Consider the following 23,491-nt stretch of genomic DNA (forward strand, 5'->3'; position numbering starts at 1 on the left):
CAGGTTAGTAGCAACAAGTAAATTGAAAATTTTATGCTTAAGTGGGTTGTCAATGTAGACAGGTTCATGCTCTTTTGGCTTTATAGACTATAGAGAGTTCAGAAGGTTGTTTGGATGCTAGTCTTGTAAAGATAATAGGCTTTTCTAGTTTAATCCAAAGTTTGTTTGTTTCCATCACATTCAGATTTTTTCCATGTTCTGGTCACTGCTTTTGTCATTTTCCAAAGTTTAACATGACTTTTACAGTTCAGGCCATTGAAAATGACTGAGCCTTCAAAGGTCATTCATGTTCGTAATGTTTGGGCCATGAGATTTCTGAGGTAAAGTATCATAATATACCTGAATATTGAATCATAAATCTGTGTTTTTATTGAGTTTAAGCCAGAGTGCTGAGTGAAAATCTTGTATTGTTTAAACTGTCTGACTATTTCGTCGTGTCTATTAATTTTCTAATAGGTAAGGGATGAGCTTCGTAATGAAACTTTGCAGCTTGCTAGTAAGTTCCTAGCCAGTTTTGTCATGAAACTGTTTCTTTTAAAAATGCTATATACAGATGCATTTTAAACTCTCATCTTGTACAGGGGAAAATCTAGAAAAAGAACCAAGGATCATGGAGCTTAGAAATCAGGTCAGATGTTTAAAAAATTGTAGTAAATGTATACTAGACAAAGTTTTAACATTAAAGCATTGATTGTAGATGACTTTTGTGTTGTGTGGATTACAGTACAGAATAATTCGAACACCCCCTACTTAAACATAAATCATTTTGTAAAATGCATAGGTATCTAAAATAGTTCCCTCAAGAATACCGTGAGTTTGAAAGGTGATTGGTTTTGGTCAGAACATGAATATCCCTAACATGTATGGGTGCTTTTGATGGATGGTGGTGCATTTTAAGTTTAATTGATGAAATGTTTATCTCAGGTTGCTTATGATGATTTTGTTGCTGCTGGATCATTTGCAGTTGCAAGAGAGGAAAAGACTTCTAAGTTTGTTTTTCCAAGTATTGTTTATGTTTTCTGTATGATTTTTGCATTTTGAAATCTATCACGGTCTAATTTTGGTGAAGGTCTACACTTGATCAAAGTCATTGAAGAAGGTTGTGGATGCTTCATTGATCAAAGCCATTGAAGTAGTGCCGGATTTGAAGGCTTATTTGGGTGCAACATACTTAAGTAGTATCAATTTAGTATATATTTTCATGACTTTTTTTTTTTTATTTATGAACATGATCATAATTTTTGTTGTAAAGAATTTTGATGTTTAAATATATTTTCAATTTTCAATTTAGTGTGTCCATTAATTTGTTGATGACATATAATTTATTTACAACATATATAAATAAAATTTTGGTAATATAAAAATAATAAAAACATTCTATATGATTTAAGATTTTCCTACCAACAGTTGGAAGGAAAATTACAAAATATAATATGTGAGTTTTCTGTCCAACATTGGTCGGAATTTCCGACCAGCGCATATAGTTGGACGGAATTTTAGACCAACGCACATGGTTGGACGGAAATTCCCACGTTTTAAAAATGGTGGGATACTTGCCGGAATTTTCGTCCAATTTTTGTTTGTTGAACGCTATTTCCGACCAAAAATCATAGTTGGACGGAATTTCCCACGGAGGTTTTTTCGAACGTTCCTTTTGGTCGGTATGTTGGACGGAAACGTCATTTCCGACCAATATATCGCGTTTTCCGTTGGACGGAAAACGCGAGATTTTCAGCAGTGGGGGTCTGTTGGATTGAGGGCAAAGGTCATGTTGGGGCACTGACACTTACCCAGGCTATGCTTATAGAGCAACTTGATTTTTGCTTCTCCTTTGGTACAATATTGGCTCTCCTATCATGTCGGGGAAAATCAGGTCGAGAGCCTATGGTAGGAGGGACCACCCCACTCCACTTATATATATATAATTAAATAATATATATACAAGTGTAAATTAAAAATAATGTAACTTAATTGATAAGTCACATGATTGTTAGATATGTGATTTATAATGCATTTCTATTCAAATCATTTTACTTAATTAATTATGTTTTATATTTTATTATAAATATTTTTATCTCATTTGAAGTATTTAAATTTCTGGCCCATCAAAAAAAGGTTATTCGTATTGTTTTTATCTATGAAGACATTGGTGTGGTTGATGGATATATTATATTGTAAATAGCTCCAGAATGTAGACCAGTGGTCCGAGAACTCGTGACCCATAATGGTAGACTTTGACTTAGTCTCAAGGCCCATCATATCGCATGGGCCTGGACGTAGTCATGTGACCACTTCGTGATTAGTTGAGTTCTTATTGTATAAATTGCCATTATCTTGATAATTGCAAAATCATGTCCAATTATAACAACAATATTCTTGTAATAAATTCAAGCATTAATCCACAATTATTGCCACATTTGTATCATCTTTATTATTTTATCATTTCTATCCATGTGAGCTTATTGATCCATATATAATTGCATATCATGGGTCAATTAGTTCCATCAGTGGGTATTTTATTATTTTACATTTAGAAAAACACAATTTTTTTCATCATTATTGTTGTGTATGTAAAAATTTTAAAAACATTAAATATTATTTCTAGTTATTTAATATTAATATTTTTTTCATTATGTAATTTAAATTTTAAGTATATATGAAAATATATGTTAACTTTAAATAGTTTTTTTTTTTTTTTTTTTTTTTTTTACACCTATGCCTCAGAACCTATAAAATGATAGGATGGCCTCTTACTCGAGAAGGTCCCTCACTTCCTCGAGGTGGATTTATTTGTCTTAAATGAGACTCGGGATATTCCTCGCCCACTTCATGGCATGAGACCTTTGGCTCATCTCATCCATTCCGCCTGCCTGTCCAGACGCTAAGCCCTTTCTCATTATCATCTACTGCCCTTTCTTTCCTCCCAGCTATTCACGCATGAATATCGTCAGTTTTTCTTCATAGTAACTTGATATATGATGTTTTTTTTCTTAATTGGTTTCTGATTACTGTATGTCAAGTGTAATTCCTTGTCATTTGAGAAGATTATTTTGGATATATATGGGATCGTGTTTAATCAAGTTGTGGCGTACATTACTATAATATTGATGAGTTAGTTGATGCTGTACCTACAAACTAGAAGATTATTTCTTGTGCTGAGTTTTGAAGTCATTTAGTTGGGATATTGGAGTTTGGAGTTTGGAAGATGTTTAGGAATTTAGTATCAGAATGAGCACGGCCGGCTCTCTTGGAAATTGTTTCATCCATTTTATTAGCTTCAATTATCGGCTCCATTATTGCATCCAAAATACTAAGTGAACTATTAGCATACAATTCAGGAGGGAAGTGTCATGATAATTTTAAAGTAACATTATCTATTAAATTCTGGTTGGATGAAATTTGAGTTCTAGTGTTATAATTGTTGGATATATCGTTGGAAAAACTGGATAGAATGATCGGATGTGGTGGAAGAACGAAAGGATACTGAGAGAAGATGTTTAGTACGAGTCGAGCGAAACACTCTTTCCTTACAACCTTATTTGCTACCTTTCATAAGTGCTAGGAGCGTTGTAGACTTGTAGCTTAGGTTTCCCATGATAAAAGGTACTACTACCGTTTAATTGTTTCACAAGTGCTAGGAGCGTTGTAGACTTGTAGCTTAGGTTTCCCATGATAAAAGGTACTGTAGCTTAGGTTTCCCATGATAAAAGGTACTACTACCGTTTAATTGTTTGAGCACCCAAATTTTGAACAGGCGAACTAGAGCAAAGCTTTGAGTTTTGAGAGCTGAAAATATAATTTCGTTGTGTGTAAAATTTAGAAAGACTCTCGTATAAATAGTGGTGCAAACTCATTTTCCAAACCAATGTGGGACAAAAGCTCATTCTTTTTCCCTTTATTTTTCCAATTCAAATGGGTTTACTTTGAGAATCAAGATCTCATTCATCCATTATCCTTTTTAAGCATACAATATATCAATTTCTTCGTCTCACTATGAAGAACCCGAATCCACTTTGACCCGATCCAAATTGAAAGTGGACCCCACTAATAATTGTACCACAAAATAGCTACTAAAAATGTCTTTTTTTTATTCCAATTTGTGCTATTTTTTCCAACAATAATATTATTACTAAATCAACTCTTCAAGGGCATTCAAAAAAAAAAAAAAAAAAAAAAACTCTTCAAGTAAATAAATAAATAAAGCTTTGTTAGCTAAGTAGTGGTATTTGTTGTGGTGTATTTCATTTTCATGCATTTTTTAACACGATGGTGCATTCATACATATCTGATTGTGCAGACTCTATTAAATATTTGCAGAAATAGATAATCATATATAGTAACTGATGTTTTCCAGTGGAGGAAGAAATTGGACTGATCCGCCATCTTCCTATTGAAAAGGCCGGGAGCTATGCCCTACTGTGATAAAGAAGATATGCAGGAGATATGGATGTTTGCTAGCTAGCATTTTCCAGAATCCACAGATCATGTTGATTTTATAGCTAGCTGCATGAGTAAACAATTCTGATCTTTACAATGCTTCATGTATAATCAGGTCACATGTTATATAATTGAAGCATGTGCTCTATCTCAATTAATAGTTGAATTATGCATTTACATGCTCAAACACACCCTTCATGTATGGAAGCCAGTGGGTTCCAAGCAATAGGGAATCATGGTTGGTTCTAATAATAAATTAAAACATGTGTTTTATCTCAACTAAAAGTCTAAACTGATAGTTGAATTGTACATTTATATTTATATATTATTATATATGTTGAATGGAGATCAGACAGCTGCCATGCCATGAGATGTGGGAATAGGAAGAAACGCCAACACAATTTGGCTGTAACTTAGAAACCTCATGCGATATGATCCTTGAGATATTTGACAAGAATCCATAAAAAGCCGTCCTAGTACATACTAAGAATCCATCCCCCTAGTTTACATCAAAACATAGGCCAAAAAAGGCATTAAAGATGCCATGCATTATATCCATCTTCTTCAACGTGGATCACTAGACATCCTTCCTAGGCCTTGTAATAAACGAAGTAGTCCCTTAGCTTCTTCCCCAGATTTTGCAAAAAACTTATATAAAAAGGGCTAATTTGTGGATACTAACGTTACACACTCAAACAATAAGGAAATGGGCAGTGTTGAGAAAGTGGTTGGGGTGAAGAAAGTGGAACAGGACCCGGAGACATGGGATCATAGCATGCCTTTGCCCGGAGATATAATCGAAGGCATAGCTGCTACTGCTGCTGATAGCTCATTTATGCAGGCCAAAGGGTGGTCTGAGCTAACGTTGGTAGTTGCTCGGATCATCGGGCGGGCTGATTGTGTTTGGTTGAAAGTTAGGAGAGGGGAGTGTAGTGTAAAGATCCCGGTTTGCATCGTTCAACAGAACCGTTCACATCTGCAGAAAAGGGTGAAGATCAGAGCAGCATGTGATGAGAAACATGTTGCTGTCTTATCTGAGTTAACTGTTGAAGAGTGCACAGAACTTCAAGGTAAGCCCCCATCCTCACTCCTCTCCCCCTAGCCTGCCTCATATGCATCCTGGTTTAAGACCGCTTGCAAAAGGCGCCAGACGCTAGTTCAAAGTTTGGGGACGCTTAATACCTAGGCAGTCGAGTAATTATATATATATATATATATATATATATATATATATATATATATATATATATATATATATTATGGCTAGAATTAGGAGAAAGGATCAAAAAGATCATTTTGTCCCTCTGATTTTAGACTAAGGGGGTGTTTGGTTGGATGGAAATTAAATTCCATGGAAAAGATTTTCTATGAAATGTAGGAAAATGTTGTTTTACATTGTTTGGTTGGATGGAAAATCTTTACCATGGGAATTTGACTTCCTAAAGGTGAAGGAAAAGAAAATCTGACCTAATTAAACATTGGTATTTTGTTTTCCAGATGAGTTGGAAAGAAAATATAGTAATATTGGAGTATTTTGCCCTCATCAAGATTTATTAATTACACATAAATTATTGTTAAGGGCATATTGGTCTTTATATTCATAATTCCTTACCATTTCAAACCCAACCAAACAATGAAATTCATATTCCCAGTAATTTCTTTTCTACCCACCAAACAATGGAATCTATTTTTTTGGTAAATTGTTTTCCATGGAATTTGAATTCCATTTCCCATTAAATATTTTCCATCAAACCAAACGGGTTGTAAATGTTAGATCAAATTTTTCCTGACAAATTTGGTCGGAATGACTAAAATTGACAAAAATTACATACTCAAGGTACTAAATTGACACTTATAAAAGTTAGGTGCTGAAATTAACAAAGCTTTTATAGTCGTGTGACCAAAATTGAAATTTTCTCTTTCTGCTATGTAAAGAGTTGATTGCAGAATGTTGTGTGAACATTGCAGAAATGAGCAGAAGGGTAGTGAATATGGAGTCTGCCAGGGGATTCAACCAGATGCCATTGCAATACGACTGGAGGTTGAAGGTGAGAACTTACCTACCCGATTCGCGTTCCACGGTGATTAGCTCCATTTTCTTCATGCCTCTCCCAGGTGAAGGCCGTATAGAACCCACCATTATCAGAACTATGGCCTGGTTCTCAGCAGCAGTCTCAGGAGGAATCCCCATTGTTTTTGTTAATATCCAGACTGAGCAAATCATCCCTTTGGTATTATATTCTTCTTTTCACAACTCATTCAATTCCCCATCTTATTTTAGCAACAAAATCCTAGTGGTTAACCCGAATCCTTTCGTTTTAATTTCCTCAAAAGGAGAGAAGAAATGCTACTAGGAAACAAAATTCCATTTCTGTATTCCAATTTGTTCAAGGTGTGAGGTTATGGTTCCTACCTGGTGTAGCAGAGGTCCCAATTGATCTTATACCCGAACCGGGAGAGCCTCGATTCGGTTTAGACATTAGGCGGACCGAAGAGGTACGAGTTTTTATTTTCATCGCAACAGCTAATTTACCAAACTTGACAACACGAGATATTCTGGTTACTTAATTGCCTGCAGGGCTTTTTTTGTGTGTATTCTGTAACGAGCGGGACAGCTGCGGGGCGGGCAGGGCTCGGGCAGCTGTTCGAGCAAGCGAACAGAACCGGGCACTTGCTGGTGATTTCGCGGTTAGAAGGGAAAAGCTTGATGCCATCAACAGTGAGCTCGGAAGGCCTGATATACTGCTGTGACAATGCAGAGATTAAGGAAACTCTAAGCTCAGCAATGGAGAGAATGGATGCTGTTCAGCTCCATTTCATGTCCTGGCCTAATCACAGAAGCCATTCTAGCCCTCCCCCTGCATTTGGGGCTGCAGCCCTTCTCCCTCCAAGTTGATATATCACGGTTGGAAATTATGGAATTTTCGACCACCTGAAAGTGATCTTAAATCAAGTCGAAAGCCTTGTTCCGACCACTTTTGGTATCCGAAAAAACCTTTGTTGCTATTTCCGATCACATTTTGCTTTCGACTTGATTTAAGATCACATTCAGGTGGTCGGAAATTTCATAATTTCCAGTAGTGTATGATGATACAAGTTTATACGTATATCATATCAAAGCAGTAGTGTATGTATAGAAGAATATAATAAAAGCCATTGGTTTTGCATGGTATATTGTTTGCAATAACCAACTTGAATTTTGCAGAGATTTCATGGGTCATATATGCAACATTCATGGTTGAGAATGTGAGGTTGTGTTTGTTAAATCCCGATTTGGTCTCTTGACTATTCACATTTCTTCAATTATATCTTGGACTTGGAAGTTATTAGACTATTGATTTTGGTTTTGTATTCAATTTGGTCATTCCTTAAGAAAACAGTTAAATTATAATAGTTGAAGGACTAATTATTTCAATAGTCAAGTCACCAAATTGGAAATTGTTTTCATAATTTTGATATGTATTGCATTTTTTTCTTTTATTAGTTTTGAATTTCCAAAATTGGAAAAATTATTTCCCCTTTATAACAAAAGTACTAGTTTTTTACGCGCATTGGATAATGCCCAATGTTTTTTTTTTTAAATAAGTACTTTAAAGTATATTAAGGTAGGATTATATTGAAATTGTTCATGCATAGATAATTGAAGGTTGAATTTGCGTATTTAAATAAGTAATTCTTCTCCCAAAGGTTGAGTCTCCAACCCGACAAAGCATTGTGGGAAGTTGTAAATCACGGTGACTCAATGGTTCAGCAGACAGGGCCAAATGCTGATACGCACAAGGAATCTGCCCACTTTGGACATAATTCCCGCACTGCCGCCGCCGAGGTTCAAACCTTGGTCTCTTCTCCCAAATACTACCCACTAAACCATTGAGCTAAGCCCGTGCGAGTTAAATAGGTAATTCTAAGTTTACAAATGCAAGATAATATAGTCAAGATTGATTATAATTATCAATAAAATAATTGTATAGGTATGGTTGAAACCAAATACAGGACATAAGGGAGAACAAATAAAAATTAGGGTATAAAATATTAAATTTATACTAATATTGTTTGAGGAGATTCCGACATTAGGATTTGTGGTTAAGTTCTATTATGGCCCGTTTGGTTCACGGAATAGGCCGGGAATGGCATAGCATTCCCAGTAATAGGTCTATTCTTTTGTTTAGTAACCATTTCTATTACCAGGAATAATATTCCTGGTAATAGCCTATTACCTCAAATAAGGTAATAGCTATTACTAGGGGCCCCCCTGGTATTAGCCTATTACTGAACGCTCAGGAATAGATTTTAGAATCTATTTCCTTTTTTACCCCTTTCTTTAACCTAATTTTTTTATCATATATATAAATTTATCCTATTTCACCACCACCGTCGTCGTCGCCGCCGCCATTACCATCGCCACTGCCGCCGCCACCACCACCATCGCCACAACCGTCACCGCCCCCACCACCACCGTCGCCCCCACCACTGCCACCGCCACCACCACCACTACCACCCCAGCACCACCACCACCACCACCACCATCACCACCACCGCCACCACCATCGTCGTCGTCGCCGCCACCACCATCGTCGTCGTCGCCGCCGCCACCACCACCACCACCACCATTGTCGCCGTCACCGCCACCACCACCACCGCCACCAGAACCACCACCGCCACCACCACCACCGCCACCAGAACCACCACCGCCACCACCACCACCGCCACCAGAACCACCACCGCCACCACCACCACCACCACCGCCACAACCGTCGCCGCCCCCACCACCACTGCCACCACAGCACCATCACCGCCGCCACCACCACCACCATCGCCACAACCGTCGCCGCCCCCACCACCACCGCCGCCCCCACCACTGCCACTGCCACCACCACCACTACCACCCCAGCACCACCACCACCATCGCCACCACCACCACCGCCACCACCACCACTACCACCCCAACACCACCGCCACCACCACCACCATCACATATTTTTATAAGGGTATTTATGTCTTTTAAAACATATTTCATTTCTATTCCTTAAATCAACCAAACACTGTAATATAATTCCTAAAGTCTATTCCTTATGCGAACCAAACAATAGAATACAATTCTTATTCTATTCCTGGCCTATTCCATTCCTTATGGAATAGCATTCCTATTACCTCAAAATTCATTCCGTGAACCAAACGTGCTGTTAAGACTTTAATATTAGAATTAGATTAATGGTGTAGTTATAATTCTATATTAGACTTTAATATTAGAATTAGACTAACGGTGAATTAACGGAAAAGTTAAATGGATAATCATATAATTAAGGATAAATTAGAAAATCTTAATTAAAAGAAAAAAATTAAAACCTGAACAATATGAATCATTCATTTGATTTAATAATTTGACGGTCATTTTTTCTACCCAATGTTAATAATTAAATAAATTCGCTGGTCAAATCCGCTAGTATAATCCGCTAACGCTAACCGCTAACTGCTGATTGTCAAACAAGGACATTGCGAGGTAGTTCTCACTTCAATTTATTGTGTGATTTGAATACTCTCTTTGTCACAAAATCTCTCAAGTAGTTAATATGGTTAGCTTTATTAATTATATTTTTTTAATTTTTTCAAATTATTTCCCCTTTATAACAAAAGTATAATGGTCTTTTTCTTTTGCGGATATTTCACTAGAAGGACCATTTGAGCGGGAAAAAAAATGATACTCGTAGATCAAGTATGCAAGTTTTGAAAGTTGTGAATCAACATTATTAGTGTCACAATACTTGTGAGACTAAAAATGTGAAAAATTCTAAGAAGAAAACGTGATCGTAAAAGAAAAGACCATTATACCCCTGCTATCAAGGAGAAATGATTTTTCGAGTGAAAATTTGACAGAGATTTCACTGAAATCAAGAAATTGATACTCGTAGACCAGTTATACAAGTTTTGAAATTTATGAATCAACTGGTTAGTGTCACAATACTAAAACTATATTAAAGAATTATATAATTCCAGCCATGGTCCTCCGACTATAGTGATTTTCCAAAATTAGTCCTCGACTTTTAATTTGGACACTTTAGGTCCCTTGACTTTCAATTTCTTTCCAATTGAGGTCCTTTCGTTAGAATACGGTTCATTAGACTTTAAATGAAGGGGTAAACTCGTCCTTTCACCTGCCTATGTATTATTCTTCGTATTTCTCCCTTCGTATTTCGCTGTTATACCTTGTAAACATCTCAATAATAGAGGAACGCACACACGAGTAGTCAGCAAATGGGGTACGACGAGGAACATTTTAAGGTTTCGACTAAGATTATCTTCATATATATCGCGTATACAATGGAGAAATACTAAGAATAATACATAGGCATGTGAAATGATGAGTTTACCCCTTCATTTAAAATTCAATTAACCATATTCTGACGAAAGGACTTCAATTGGAAAGAAATTGAAAGTCAAGGGACCTAAAGTGTCCAAATTAAAAATCAAGGATTAATTTTAGAAAATCAATATAGTCGGAGGACCATTGCTGGAATTAAATCTATTTGCTAATATAGAGTCAATATTAGAATTAGGGACTCAAAATTAAATACATAGTGATCAATCTTTCATTTCCACCTAAAAAACACCCCAAAACTCCGACAGAGTATCACCGTCACGTCCATGGCAGCTCTCGTCACCACCGCCGCTACCGACATGCCCCCAAACCTTCCTCGGCTAGTATCCGCCATAACCACTCTCCTGCAACGCTTAGACCCCAAAAACCTTAACCATTCTTCGCCGCCGGACACCTCAATTCTCAACAAATTTTCTCCATACTTAACGCACGACGTAGTCGTCGAAACCATCAACTCCCAAACGAACCCTTTCCATTCCCTCTTCTTCTTCAACTGGGCTTCAACCCTGAGCCCGAACCCAAACCAGTACTTCCACAACCACCACTGCTACATTGCCATCACTGACAAGCTGCTCTCCCGCCGCCTCTTTTCTTTGGCCACTAAACTTCTTGAGAGCCATCACAGGCTCTCTGATTTCATGGTGAGTAAGCTCATCAAGGCCCATGGCGATTTGGGCCACCTAAGGTGTGCGATCAAGCTTTTCCATGGTGTGAGGAAAAGAGAAAATGAGTGTTGTTTGTTTTCCTTCAATTCCCTGTTGGGAGTCTTTGTAAAGGCTAATAGAGTAGATTTGGTGTGGATTTTTTTGGGAAAGATGATAAAGAAGGGCGATATGCAGCCGGACATTTCCACGTGTACTATAATGATCAGTGGGTTCTGCAAAGCAGGCATGCTTGAGCATGCCCAGAAGGTGTTTGATGAAATGGGTGTGAATAAAAACGTGGTGACTTACAATACTATGGTTAATGGATTTTGCAAGAAGGGTTTAATGGAAAAAGCACAAACGATTGTTAATGAGATGGTTGATAGGGGGATAGTTTTGCCCAATGTTGTTACTTATTGTACCCTGATTGATGGGTATTGTAGGAAAGGACAGATTGTTGAGGCTATGAGGTGCTTCGATGAAATGGCGAGTAGGAATTGTGAGCCAAACATGTTGACTTACAGTGCATTGATTCATGGGTTGTGTTTGAATGGGAATGTCGATGAGGCAAGGAGAATGATGGCAAGGATGAGGCTGAGTGGATTTAGGGACGACATTGTGATGCATACAAGTTTGTTGAAGGGGTACTGTATTGCAGGAAGATCGAACGAGGCTATCAAGCATTTTAAAGAAATGGTTAGCCTTGGAATGATTCTTGACGAAAAAACATATGATGTTATTGTGAAGGAGTATTGCAAAACGAAGAGGCCAAATGACGCGATTGCTTTGATAAGTGAAATGAGAGCTCGAGGTGTCAATCCATGTGTATATACTCTTAATTATGTGCTTTCATGTCTTGTGGAACTAGCTGAGGCTGATAAAGCCATTCTTCTCATCAAACAGATGCCCCAACTGGGCTGCCACCCCAATTTCCTGTCATATAACATACTTATATCCAGCCTTGTGAAGTCTAAAGGAAGAATGCGAGAAGTTGAGATGCTTATGAACGACATGCTCGGGAATGGTCATGTCCCTGATGCCACCATGTACAGTTGCCTGGTTAAGGGGTATTGTGAGGATGGAAATGAGGAAATGGCAGTTCGGGTTTTAAGGGAAATGATGGATAAGCGATTGGTAATTAACCTCGAGTGCTTTGCAGTTTTCGCCAAGGAATTTTGTGCTAAAGGGAAGGTGTTTGAAGTTGAAAACCTTTTCCTGCAGATGCAAAGCAACTGTTCTATGACAGATCTAAATAGTTACCAGAAGATCTTAAATGAGCATTTATCACAGTTAGTGAACTAAATTCTTTGATCAGTTTAAGTCTGCCAGTTGATGTTATAAGATAATCCTTGGCTTCTTGATTCATGAGATTATCAGCTTCAGTCACTGCAAATTAAGCTAATTGCTTATGAGGAAACAGACATTTCATGTTTCTTTTTGGAAAGGAAGCCTGCAATATCTCCTTTTGTTAGCAATTACAACTTACAAGTCTGCAATCTGCAGGTCTGGTCAGCATTATCAAGTGAAAGCCCAAAGACATCAATTCACTTGTAGCCCAATTTAAAAGTCTAGTATTAACCCATCTAGTTTAAAAGTAGACAAATTGATTTTAAAAGCCTGCAATATCTCCTTCTTTTTTTTTGGATCAAGGGAAGGGGACCTAACTAGGCTAGTGTCTAGTCACAGTGGTGCAATTGTGGCACATAACGCTGCCTCTATCGCTCTCCAAGAGCATCAATATCAGTATGGGATGAGATCATTCACAGTTAAACAAAGAGAAGAAAGAAAAATGAAAAATGAAAAAAAAAAAAAAAAAAAAAAGCTGACAGCAACTGACGGAGGAGAAAGAAAAAAGGTTATCGCTCACGTGGTGGCCCCACAATTCTACCACCCTTTGCAGGAGAAATAACTCCACAAATAATTCCATTCAAGTCTTTTTGAGTGACAATAACCCCCAAATAACCTCAATTGTGGATGCTCTAAGAAGCTCCGAAGCTCATCAGGGGGTTCTGCGAACTCAATCCAAGCATATCTTTTAGTTGCAATCTTGGCAAGCTCATCGTCCACCTTGTTAAAATTCCGAGGAACATGTTTAATTTTGATCTTCCAAACCTTCCTCGTCCAATGAACACACTCCTTCAAGATAGCATCAGTTGATCCGTGAGGTGCAGGTCCCTCATCAATCCATCTCATGGCATCCTTCGAATCGCTCTGAATCCAAATCCTCCCGATGTCTTTATCCCATGCCCATTGATATCTTAGGACCATTTTACTATATTCAACGTGTTTTGATATTTTAATGGAGTTTTTAAAGTATCATTTATGTTGTTTAGATGCATGCTTACCCTATCCTCGAAATAGAATTTTTCAACTAATATAATTTTAAAAATGTTATTTTAAGTTTTATATTAAATTTTGTTAGGTTTCGTGCAAATAATAGTGTCCATCTAAATAAAATATTAAATCAATACTTGTCTAGTGAACCCATTATTTCCAAAGTTTGGTCCCTACTTTCAACAAATTCAAAGTCATTTTAATTAGAGCTTCAATTAAGCCTCTAAGTACCAAAGTCTTGAGGCTAATTAAAACTTAAGGTTAGGTGAAAATAAATTAGCTTCTGTCCTGGCCTCTATATACAATTAAAAGCATTCGTTAATATATCAATAATATGTTATTGTTAGAGTCTCCACACTATTTGGATTTTTGCATAATGTTTAAGAAGCCAAGTAGAAAAGAGAAGGAGAAAAAAAAAAATGTTCTCTTGACAAAAAATAAATAAATAAATAAAAAAGCACCTAACGCGCTCGGCTGAGCGCTCATTGTGCACGGAATGCGCACAGTGGCTCACCTTCCTTCGTTTTCTCTCTCTCCTGGGACCCAAAAAACCACTCATTTGTAGGAGTTAAAAAGACACACTCTCTCATCCTCTATCTTCCACATCACAATGAACTCTGCAAAAAATCAACAAAAAACTATTGGTATGGATGCTATAAGGATAATTTATTGTGGACATTATGGTCTATGGACATTGATTATGTAACGGTCGTAATAGTCGTAGATTTATGTTTACCATTATTGTCTTATGTTACAAATGTATATTCTATATTTTGTTATCATATTCACCTTTGAGATGATGAATAAGAATATATATCCCTTCTCTCCATATTCTCTCTCCATCTTCTCTTGTTATTGTTTGTAGTTCTCTCTTATTTTATAACAGTTATATTTTAATTATTTTTTATGTTGTAATCGTCATATCAAAGAAAAAATTATGAAGAAAAAATGACACTTTTAATCCATCACTTATGACCAAAATATAGATTTAGTCCTTTAATTATTTAAAATGTAAATTTAGTCTTTAAGTTATTATCAGAGTAATAAATTTGGTCTATTTGCCACCAATCTACCATATTGATATTAATTGAAGAACTAAATTTACATCACAAATAATTGTGAATTTGTGGGATTAATCTACATTTTGATTATAATTGAGAAACTAAAAGTGTCATTTTCTCTTTTATAAAAATTGAGTATATAACAAAAGCCAACTAGAACAAGAACATAATTTAACATAGATTTAATTATAGTTTTAGTGCTCCTCACTAGATCTAATCATTGGCTATTGAAAATGTGCCATATTTAGTTTTAAAATGTGTCATTTTTATTTAGTCGCAACAAGTTATTAAAAAAAAAAAAAAAAGATCACATTCTCAATAGTCGATTATCATATTTGGTCGATTTTGAACTCAATAATTAACAACAAAAAAAAAAATTAAAACAATAATTGAAAAACTAAAATTGAAATTAATCTTTCCGCATGCATTACAACTTTTATTTAGTGTTTTTCACTTCTATTTCTCAAATTCAAAATCGACTAGATTTCCTCACCAACTATTAAAAATGTATCGCATTGAACCCAAAAACACTTCAACCTTTTAATTTAGTCATATAACATATGATTAAGATAGAGTAACACATTACTAATCATTGATGGCCAAATTTATTTGATTTTAAAATCGATAACTAAAAAACACACACACAATAATCGTGAAACTAAAACTGGAATTCATCGTTCAACAAACATTACAACTATTGTTTTGCAATCAAGACAAAAATAGATATGAAAATATCATTAAAAGAAGCCATTTTAGTCCGTTGTGCTATTTCCTTAGAATCTTGGGGACTGATTAGCGTTTCACCAACTCATTAAAATATGACAAATTGTCCGCATGCATGAACTTAGTTCAATGATTCAGTAGACATTATTTGGGAGAAGAGATCAAGATTCAAACATCGGAGGCCGTCTTTTGTGTGCACCGACATTTGCCAATCGTTATGCTATGGACCCGTGTCCAGCATGCATGCTGGACACGGGTAACAGTGCCTAACAGCACTGTTATCTACTTTTTTTTTTTTTTTTTTTAAATTTCAGACCGCTTCGTTATAGGAGTATATGTTCATAATTTTATTACTATATGTTCATAATTGTAAGTTCATAATGTCAGAGCTCTATGTTCATAATTTCATAACTGTACATTCATAATTCCGTAACTGTACATTCATAATTCAATAACTGTAACTTCATAATTTTCGAAGCTCTATGTTCACAATTTTAGAGCTCTATGTTCATAATTTTATCACTATATGTTCATATTGTAAGTTTATAATGTCAGAGCTCTGTGTTCATAATTTCATAACGGTACATTCATAATTGCATAACTATACATTCATAATTGCATAATTGTACATTCATAATTCCGTAACTGTACATTCATAATGCAATAACTGTAAAATCATAATTTTCAAAGCTCGATGTTCACAATTTTAGAGCTCTATGTTCATAATTTTATCACTATATGTTCATAATTGTAAGTTCATAATGTCAGAGCTTTGTGTTCATAATTTTATAACTTAAATTCATAATTCCATAACTGTACATTCATAATGCCATAACTGTACATTCATAATCTCATAACTGTACATTCATAATGGCACAAACGAATAACGCAGTTAACGGCGTTAACGGCGAGACAACATCAAAATTTTTTTTTTTTAACTGAAATGACGCGTTTTCCCTAAAAACGACGTCGTTTTGGACTCGTGTCCACAATGCATTGTGGACACGAGTCCACTGCATAATTTGCCCCTGTCTGCTGAGTCATTGAGTTACAGTAATTTATATCCTCTCAAATGCTTTGTCAGGTCGGAATGTGGGGGCCTTGGAGTTGAGATTCAACATTTTTGGGAGAAGAAATTAAAATATGGGAAATAACGGCAAATTATGCTGTGCATCCGTATGCACTATGCATGGTGCATATGGATGCAAAAACGACGTCGTTTTAATAAAACGCGCATCTCCCCTTAAAAAAAAAATCAGGTTCGATTCCCAGCAATAACATATGAACTAAAATTCCATAATCATGAACTATAATTCCATAATCGATGAACTATAATTCCATAATTGTTGAACTATAATTCCATAATCTAATCTATGAACTAAAAATTCCAGAATGAATGAACTAAAATTCCATAATCTATAAACTAAAATTTCAGAATCGATGAACTACAATTCCATAATCGATGAACTATAATTCCATAATCTATGAGCTAAAATTCTAGAATGAATGAACAATATAATGTTGTTGCTGAGAATCGAACCTGAATTTTTTTTAAGGAAAAATGCACATTTTTTAATAAAACGACGTCGTTTTGGCATCCGTATGCACCATGCATCCGGATGCACAACATAACGATTGGGAAATAACGGCAATGGAAACTGTGGCGCACGCAATATTTTGTTGTTTAATTGCATGTCATTAGGCCCATAGTTGAAGCATCTTTTGAATTAAATATAATTTATTTTGCCACTAACGAAACATAATTATTTGTGCATTAGTATTAGGAGGGATTAGTTTAAGAGTTGTGTTGATCTGGCAGGCATAGAAAACAATTTAGAGGACGATTAAGATAATGACTTCCTTCCTAACCCACGCGTTTATACTGCTTCTTACTTGATAAGATCAAGTTTTTTTTTTTTTTTTTCCCTCAATTGCAATTTCTTTAAGAAACCACAAATTTATTAGGGAAATGAAGTGTTATTTTCGTGGCAAAAATGTTAATTTTACTTCTTGCCAACACCCTGTTAAATCCGTCGCACATGATTTTTTTACCGCAGTTTACCTCTTTTCAAGTAACTAGTATTTGTCCCGTGCGATGCACGAAAAATATGTTATAAAAATATACCCTATATGAGGTTTATTCATATATAAAATTTTTGTTATTTAATAATTATTATGTGTGAATTCCTATGATAAAATTATGAACATAAATATATTTATAATTAAAATAATATTTAAGGTGGGTGATTACTACAAATCTTAATCTATATTAAAAATTTAGTACATAGTATTTAATATTACAAATTTTTAAGAACTCAGTAAACTACAATAGTAATTGAATTACAATTTTAGAGTCACCGCGGATCAAAATTTTTAGACCTTTGAGATTTCTAACTCTAGATGTAGCAACATACAATTTACCTTTAAAGACCAAAATCACAATCTTAGTTCGAACATTGATTTTTTCTTCCAAATACTATCGAATTAAGTGTGTAATCAATAAAAGATGAGAACTAATAATTCGAGAATATAATCTTAATGTTACTAAGCCTACTTCACGTCAATTAAGTTGGAGAGTGTTGTTGGATAGTATCCGATGAATCCACGAATAACGCATCTTTGTCTCCGTAGTCCTCAATATGCACATCAACAATCTTAAATATTAGGCCGCCTAGCTATGCCATATATTAATTTCAAACTTATGAACTTTGGGGTTGCATGCAATAAAAAGTATATTTTAAATCTACTAAGGGTACATTATATATATATATATATATATATATATATATATATATATATATATATATATATATATATATATATGTAAGGTACTTTCAATATAAAAATAATATATTTTTAATATATTAAAAATGTATTTGATATTCATGATCCATACAATTATATGGACCATCGTTCACACAATAATTTGCCAGTAGAAATTGAAATATAAATAAATATATATATATATATATATATATTAGAAACTGTCAGTAGAAATTATTATCATTATTATTGTTGCAATTATTATTATTATTGTTATTGTTATTATAATTAACGATATTATTATGGTCTTGTGAAAAATTAAATGTTGACACCATTTAATTTTCACAATAACAATATTATTATGGTCTTGTGAAAATTAAATGTTGATTATCACCATTTAATTTTTACAAGATTATATGACTTTATTATATATAGGATGGTTGCAGGTTTTTTTGTCACCCCCAAAAAATGTTAATTTCACGTGTGTGTTATGTCTGTTTAATTAATTTTGCTAATTTTGGTATGATTTCATTCAATTTAACCACTCTATTAAAATTCGTTAGTTATATAGGAGGATCATTTTTTACCTAATATGGAAAGATTAGCTACTGGCATATGACGTGTGACATAAAAAAAAAAAAAAAAATCAACTACTCAATTTGGTCCCTTCATTAAAAAGATTATTACTTATATTATGAGTTTTTACCAAAATCAAATAAATCAGTTATTGAGTTGTTACATGTACAATATTTAGAAGAAGAAGAAAACACAAATGATAGATAATATAATTGATTGTTTTATATTGTTCAAGTGGTGGGTCAATAATTAATTATTTATTCATTCTAAATAGTAAAAAGAGTCAATATACATTCATTTCACCTAAAATAATTTACTTTTAATTGTGATTATTATCACTCTGTTTGAAGGATTCATCTATAAGTTTTACTATGAAATCTTCTTCTTTAAATTGAGTAATATATCCTGACCTTGAACACGTACAGGTAACCTCAGTGCTTAAACTTTTGATTTTTTTTTTTTTTTGTTTTTTTCCAAAAATAAAAAATAAAAAATAAAAACTTTTGAATTTGTTTCACTAAAAAAAAAAAAAGTTGGGTCTACATGTTAACTGTTCAGAACACGATGTGAGAAAGTACCATCTGGAGCAGATTTGTTGTCTTTGGACTTTGGCTATGACTTTTTTAAAAATCTATGGCACTTTGTGAGAATGGATAGTTTTACTTGGACCCCCTGGCATTTCTGACAATATCACTTGTTGTTTCAAGAAATTACATCCACACCCCTAAGCTTCAACTTTATGTTAAAAATAAAATATGTAGTCCAATGATTAACAATACCATTTGTCACTTTGTCAGAAAAACAGGATTAAAATTATGTGTAATGTTACACACTCTCTTAAAGTTTTCTTTCAATATCTTTTATGATGTGATCTACATTAGATATAGATTTTGAGAGGTTTTTATCTATTATAAGGAAAGAGGAGAGAGAGAATAAAAGCAAAAAAAAATTAAAAGCATAAGCTTTTACACTGCATGCGCCCTAATGGGGATTATACTTTGCGTGTACGGGTAACTTACTATCGGGCAGAACCGTGTATGTAACACCCCCGATTTTCATGCCATTTTAAACTTAACTATGCAAGATAATCTAACCACAAACATAAGCAAAGCACAACGGAAGTCTAGTTATATAAAGCCAGAAAACGGAGAGTGTTATGCCACGCCACACTAAAGTGAACGCACATGCAAGGTCAAAACAACACCACAATCTAATACGTCTAGCATAAGGGGCACACAGGCCCAAAACTCAACTACAACGGTCTGGGAGACTAAACTAGTCATCTCTATCGCGCTCGCGACTACTCGGGACCTAAAAAACACATAAATAAATGGGACGACGCCCGGTCAGCGAATAATGCTGGTAACCCATCAATACACGTTAAGTATCATACATAGATAATATATACAAAATCATTTTCGAAACGGAATACTGTATATATAAGTTCAAAGCCCAAGATAGAAGTCAACCACAAAGACTTTATACCACTCACAACAAGGATGAGGGGAACCACATCCCAAACACATCAAGAAGTGACAACGACGACACAAGTAAAGCTCAAGGCGTATTATACCATCACTCAATAGAATATCACCCGACATGCTCAACAAATAAGAATAAAGACACACACATCGGCGACACATGCCTTCGTGACATCACACATCAAGAATTCAATAATCCTTCCTTATGTCCGGTTCCAACCTTATGGCTACACCCAACCTTATAGCTAGTTCCAACCATTACCTCCAGGACCCCTGTACATCCAAGTCCAACCTTATACCTTCGGGAGCCGTCGTTCCCCCACCAACGACCACCAACAATTTTCACCAATTCATAGTACAGGAGGGTACCGATCACAACACACGACCGAAGCCCTCCCAAAACACGTAAACCCGACACACAGGTCACAAACTCCATAATCACGTCATGGCCACCACGAGGACCACTGTCGTACCTTGGTGACTAATGTCTCATACCATTAATCGCGCAATCCAGGTACAGCCACACACATAACACCACCATAGGAATCAATCAATGGATCACAACAAATATATGAAACCATACTCGACAAGGAAATGATTACAATCCGACAACAACGATGATCAACACAAGTCATCATCCACAATAGGAAGGAACAAACCACACACGCTAGCATTTCAACATCGAACTAGCATGCTTATCAAACGGGTAAACAAAACATAGTTCCGAAGAACACACAAGACTCATCATAGTTCAACGAATCACAAGGTTGAACACTTAGCACGATTCAAGACACCAAAACCTACATGGAATCCTACCATATAGTTCTAGACATACGAAACATCAAGAAGACACTCAAAAGCCCAACAAAAGAACATCGGGAAGTCAAAACATCAATTACCGAGTCAAAAGAATCACGGGGAACAAATCCCCAACAATCAACATATATGTACCCACGGGAACCATGTTCCACAACACACGTACCCCGCGGGTGGGGCGGCGGGTGGACCACTGCCCGCCGTTCCGCCTGCGGGTACACGTCATGTACCAAAAATTATCCCTTCAGAGATTTTCAACACCAAGCTCAAATTCAAGTCCAAAACACCCAAAATCTCACAAAATACAACAATATAACTTGAATCAAAGGAATAGCCAAGCAATGGCATACAAGAACCCTAATAACAAGCTCTAGATATGCATTTTCACAAGACAATGCATCAACACTCACATTTCATAGCAAAATCACAAGTAGAATCCAAGAAATCATCATATAGGTAAGTAAAATAGATTTTGTAAAGCATGGGTTACCTCATCCGCTTAACATCCAAAAACAATGCCACTTAGGCTCAAGTCATAAAGCCAAGCTACCGGGAACCTGTGAATTAAACCGGATCTTCACTAATTAAAACGAGCTATTAAAACATTATTAACTACTAAGGTGATTTGAACCCAGCTTATCTCAAGATTAACCACAAACTCAACCATCTAAGTTAGGCATCCTATGGTGAACTAATCACAATTATTAAACCAAAAGCTAAGCTAAATAACCAAGCATTAATAAGACTAATAAAACTAAATTAGTTAAACATATTGGATTTGAAACCTAACTTCTACCAAGATCCAACACCCATCCTAACCATTAAGCTAAGGCATTACTTGATAACTTTTACTAAACATAAACTAAATAACATAAGTAAGCAAAAACACCCAAAGAGAAACCAGCAGCTCACCAACTATCTTCTTCGTCTTATTCATGATGTCATGCCGCGGGTGGAACCACAGCAAAAACACCACCCGTCCAGGGCCGGTATAATTTATTTATAAAATAAATACACCAAAGCCCATTTCAAAATAATTAGCTATATAAATATTTTTAATAAAAATATTTATTATTGAGACTATAATTTATTTTAGGAAAATACGGGGCGTCACAGTGTAGACTACGCCCGGTCAGTCATCCAGCTCGGTCAGCATCGTCTTCAACCTCTACCCAGTCAACTAGTTTGCACCCGCTTGGTCTAGTAGTCGATCAGGGCAAGATCGGTAACCGGGAGGGGTGACCGGGGGAATACACAACTCGCCTCAACCGGATTGTGGACCCAGCCACCGTCAGAAGCCGCGACCCACGTGATCGGCTGCATGCTTGCCTCCGCAGGACCCAGTGCATGGATGCCACGTGCCCGTCATGCCGGAAGACCGAGCGTTGTTCGGTAGGCTCTCTATAAATACAACATTTATTACCTTAGAAAGGATTTTTTTCACCTATTGAACACAATTAAGAGGTTCGCGGTCACGCTATCAGACCGGTCAACCTACCATCCTAATGTACACAACTATGGAGATTTAATCTACATCACGCCCATTGAACGCAGTAGTTATATCGTGGACCGTGGTGCACAAACGGCGTCGTTTCTTTAAGTAAAGAAACGGCGCGCCGTTACTGTTAACGGAGCGTGCATTTTTTGGTGTGTTAATTACCAACTGAAACTACAATGTATCTAAACTGACACTACAGTGTATCTAGACCGACATTGCCTCACGTATTATTTTATATATTATCAAATGAAACTGCACTTATATCAAAATGATATTGTAGTTGTGGTGAAAAACTGCCGTTTATATAAAATGAAACTGAATAACATTTCACACATTTGAATGTATATTGTGCAATGAAGTTGTAGTTATATTGAAATGATCATGTAGTTGTGTTTTAATAAAACTATAGTGTATATAAAATAAAATTAAATAACATTTTCACATATTTGAGTGTATAAATGTCAAATGAAACTGTAGTTATATCGAAATGAAACTTTAGTTGTGTTGAACTGAAACTGCAGTGTATACAAAATAAAACTGAATAAAAGTGTTACTTTTTGCGGAACGGTGCAAAACGGGTGTCGTTTATTTTCATTAAACAAAACGACGTCGTTTTGAAGCTCGATGCATAATCGATTATGCACTGTGGTGCACGATATAATTTGCGTGTTGAACCCACAAACAAGGATTTCTCATTTTCTCCATGCGGGCCTCACATGTTTAATCCAAAAATCACACCTCCTTCAATGATCTCTCACGCTCTCTCTCCCCCTTCTATGAGT

At 35.6% G+C, this 23,491-nt stretch overlaps 2 protein-coding genes and 1 long non-coding RNA gene across 4 annotated transcripts in view; all 3 read left to right on the forward strand.

The window, feature by feature from the left end:
* The window catches only part of LOC109150351, a 2,223-nt gene extending 1,023 nt beyond the window's left edge, over positions 1–1,200 (forward strand). The window contains exons 2-5 of one of the 2 annotated variants that reach the window (XR_002049129.1): positions 247–320; positions 457–496; positions 582–628; positions 925–1,200. This is a non-coding gene — a long non-coding RNA (uncharacterized LOC109150351). The remainder of the gene's footprint in view (positions 1–246; positions 321–456; positions 497–581; positions 629–924) is intronic. The other variant, XR_002049130.1, reaches the window with a different exon arrangement.
* Positions 1,201–5,108: 3,908 nt separating this feature from the next.
* On the forward strand, positions 5,109–7,333 carry LOC109150384. Its single transcript, XM_019298293.1, has 4 exons — positions 5,109–5,507; positions 6,406–6,668; positions 6,772–6,933; positions 7,016–7,333. The coding sequence occupies exons 1-4, from the start codon at positions 5,144–5,146 to the stop codon at positions 7,331–7,333; spliced, it is 1,107 nt and encodes a 368-aa protein (XP_019153838.1). The 5' UTR covers positions 5,109–5,143.
* A 3,746-nt stretch (positions 7,334–11,079) lies between these two features.
* Positions 11,080–12,759, forward strand: LOC109150385 (pentatricopeptide repeat-containing protein At4g11690-like). Its single transcript, XM_019298294.1, has one exon. The coding sequence runs from the start codon at positions 11,080–11,082 to the stop codon at positions 12,757–12,759; it is 1,680 nt and encodes a 559-aa protein (XP_019153839.1).
* The last annotated feature ends 10,732 nt before the right edge of the window (positions 12,760–23,491 follow it).

The sequence above is a fragment of the Ipomoea nil genome, unplaced genomic scaffold (genome assembly GCF_001879475.1).
Source record: "Ipomoea nil cultivar Tokyo-kokei standard unplaced genomic scaffold, Asagao_1.1 scaffold2279, whole genome shotgun sequence".
NCBI classification, from domain to species: domain Eukaryota; kingdom Viridiplantae; phylum Streptophyta; class Magnoliopsida; order Solanales; family Convolvulaceae; genus Ipomoea; species Ipomoea nil.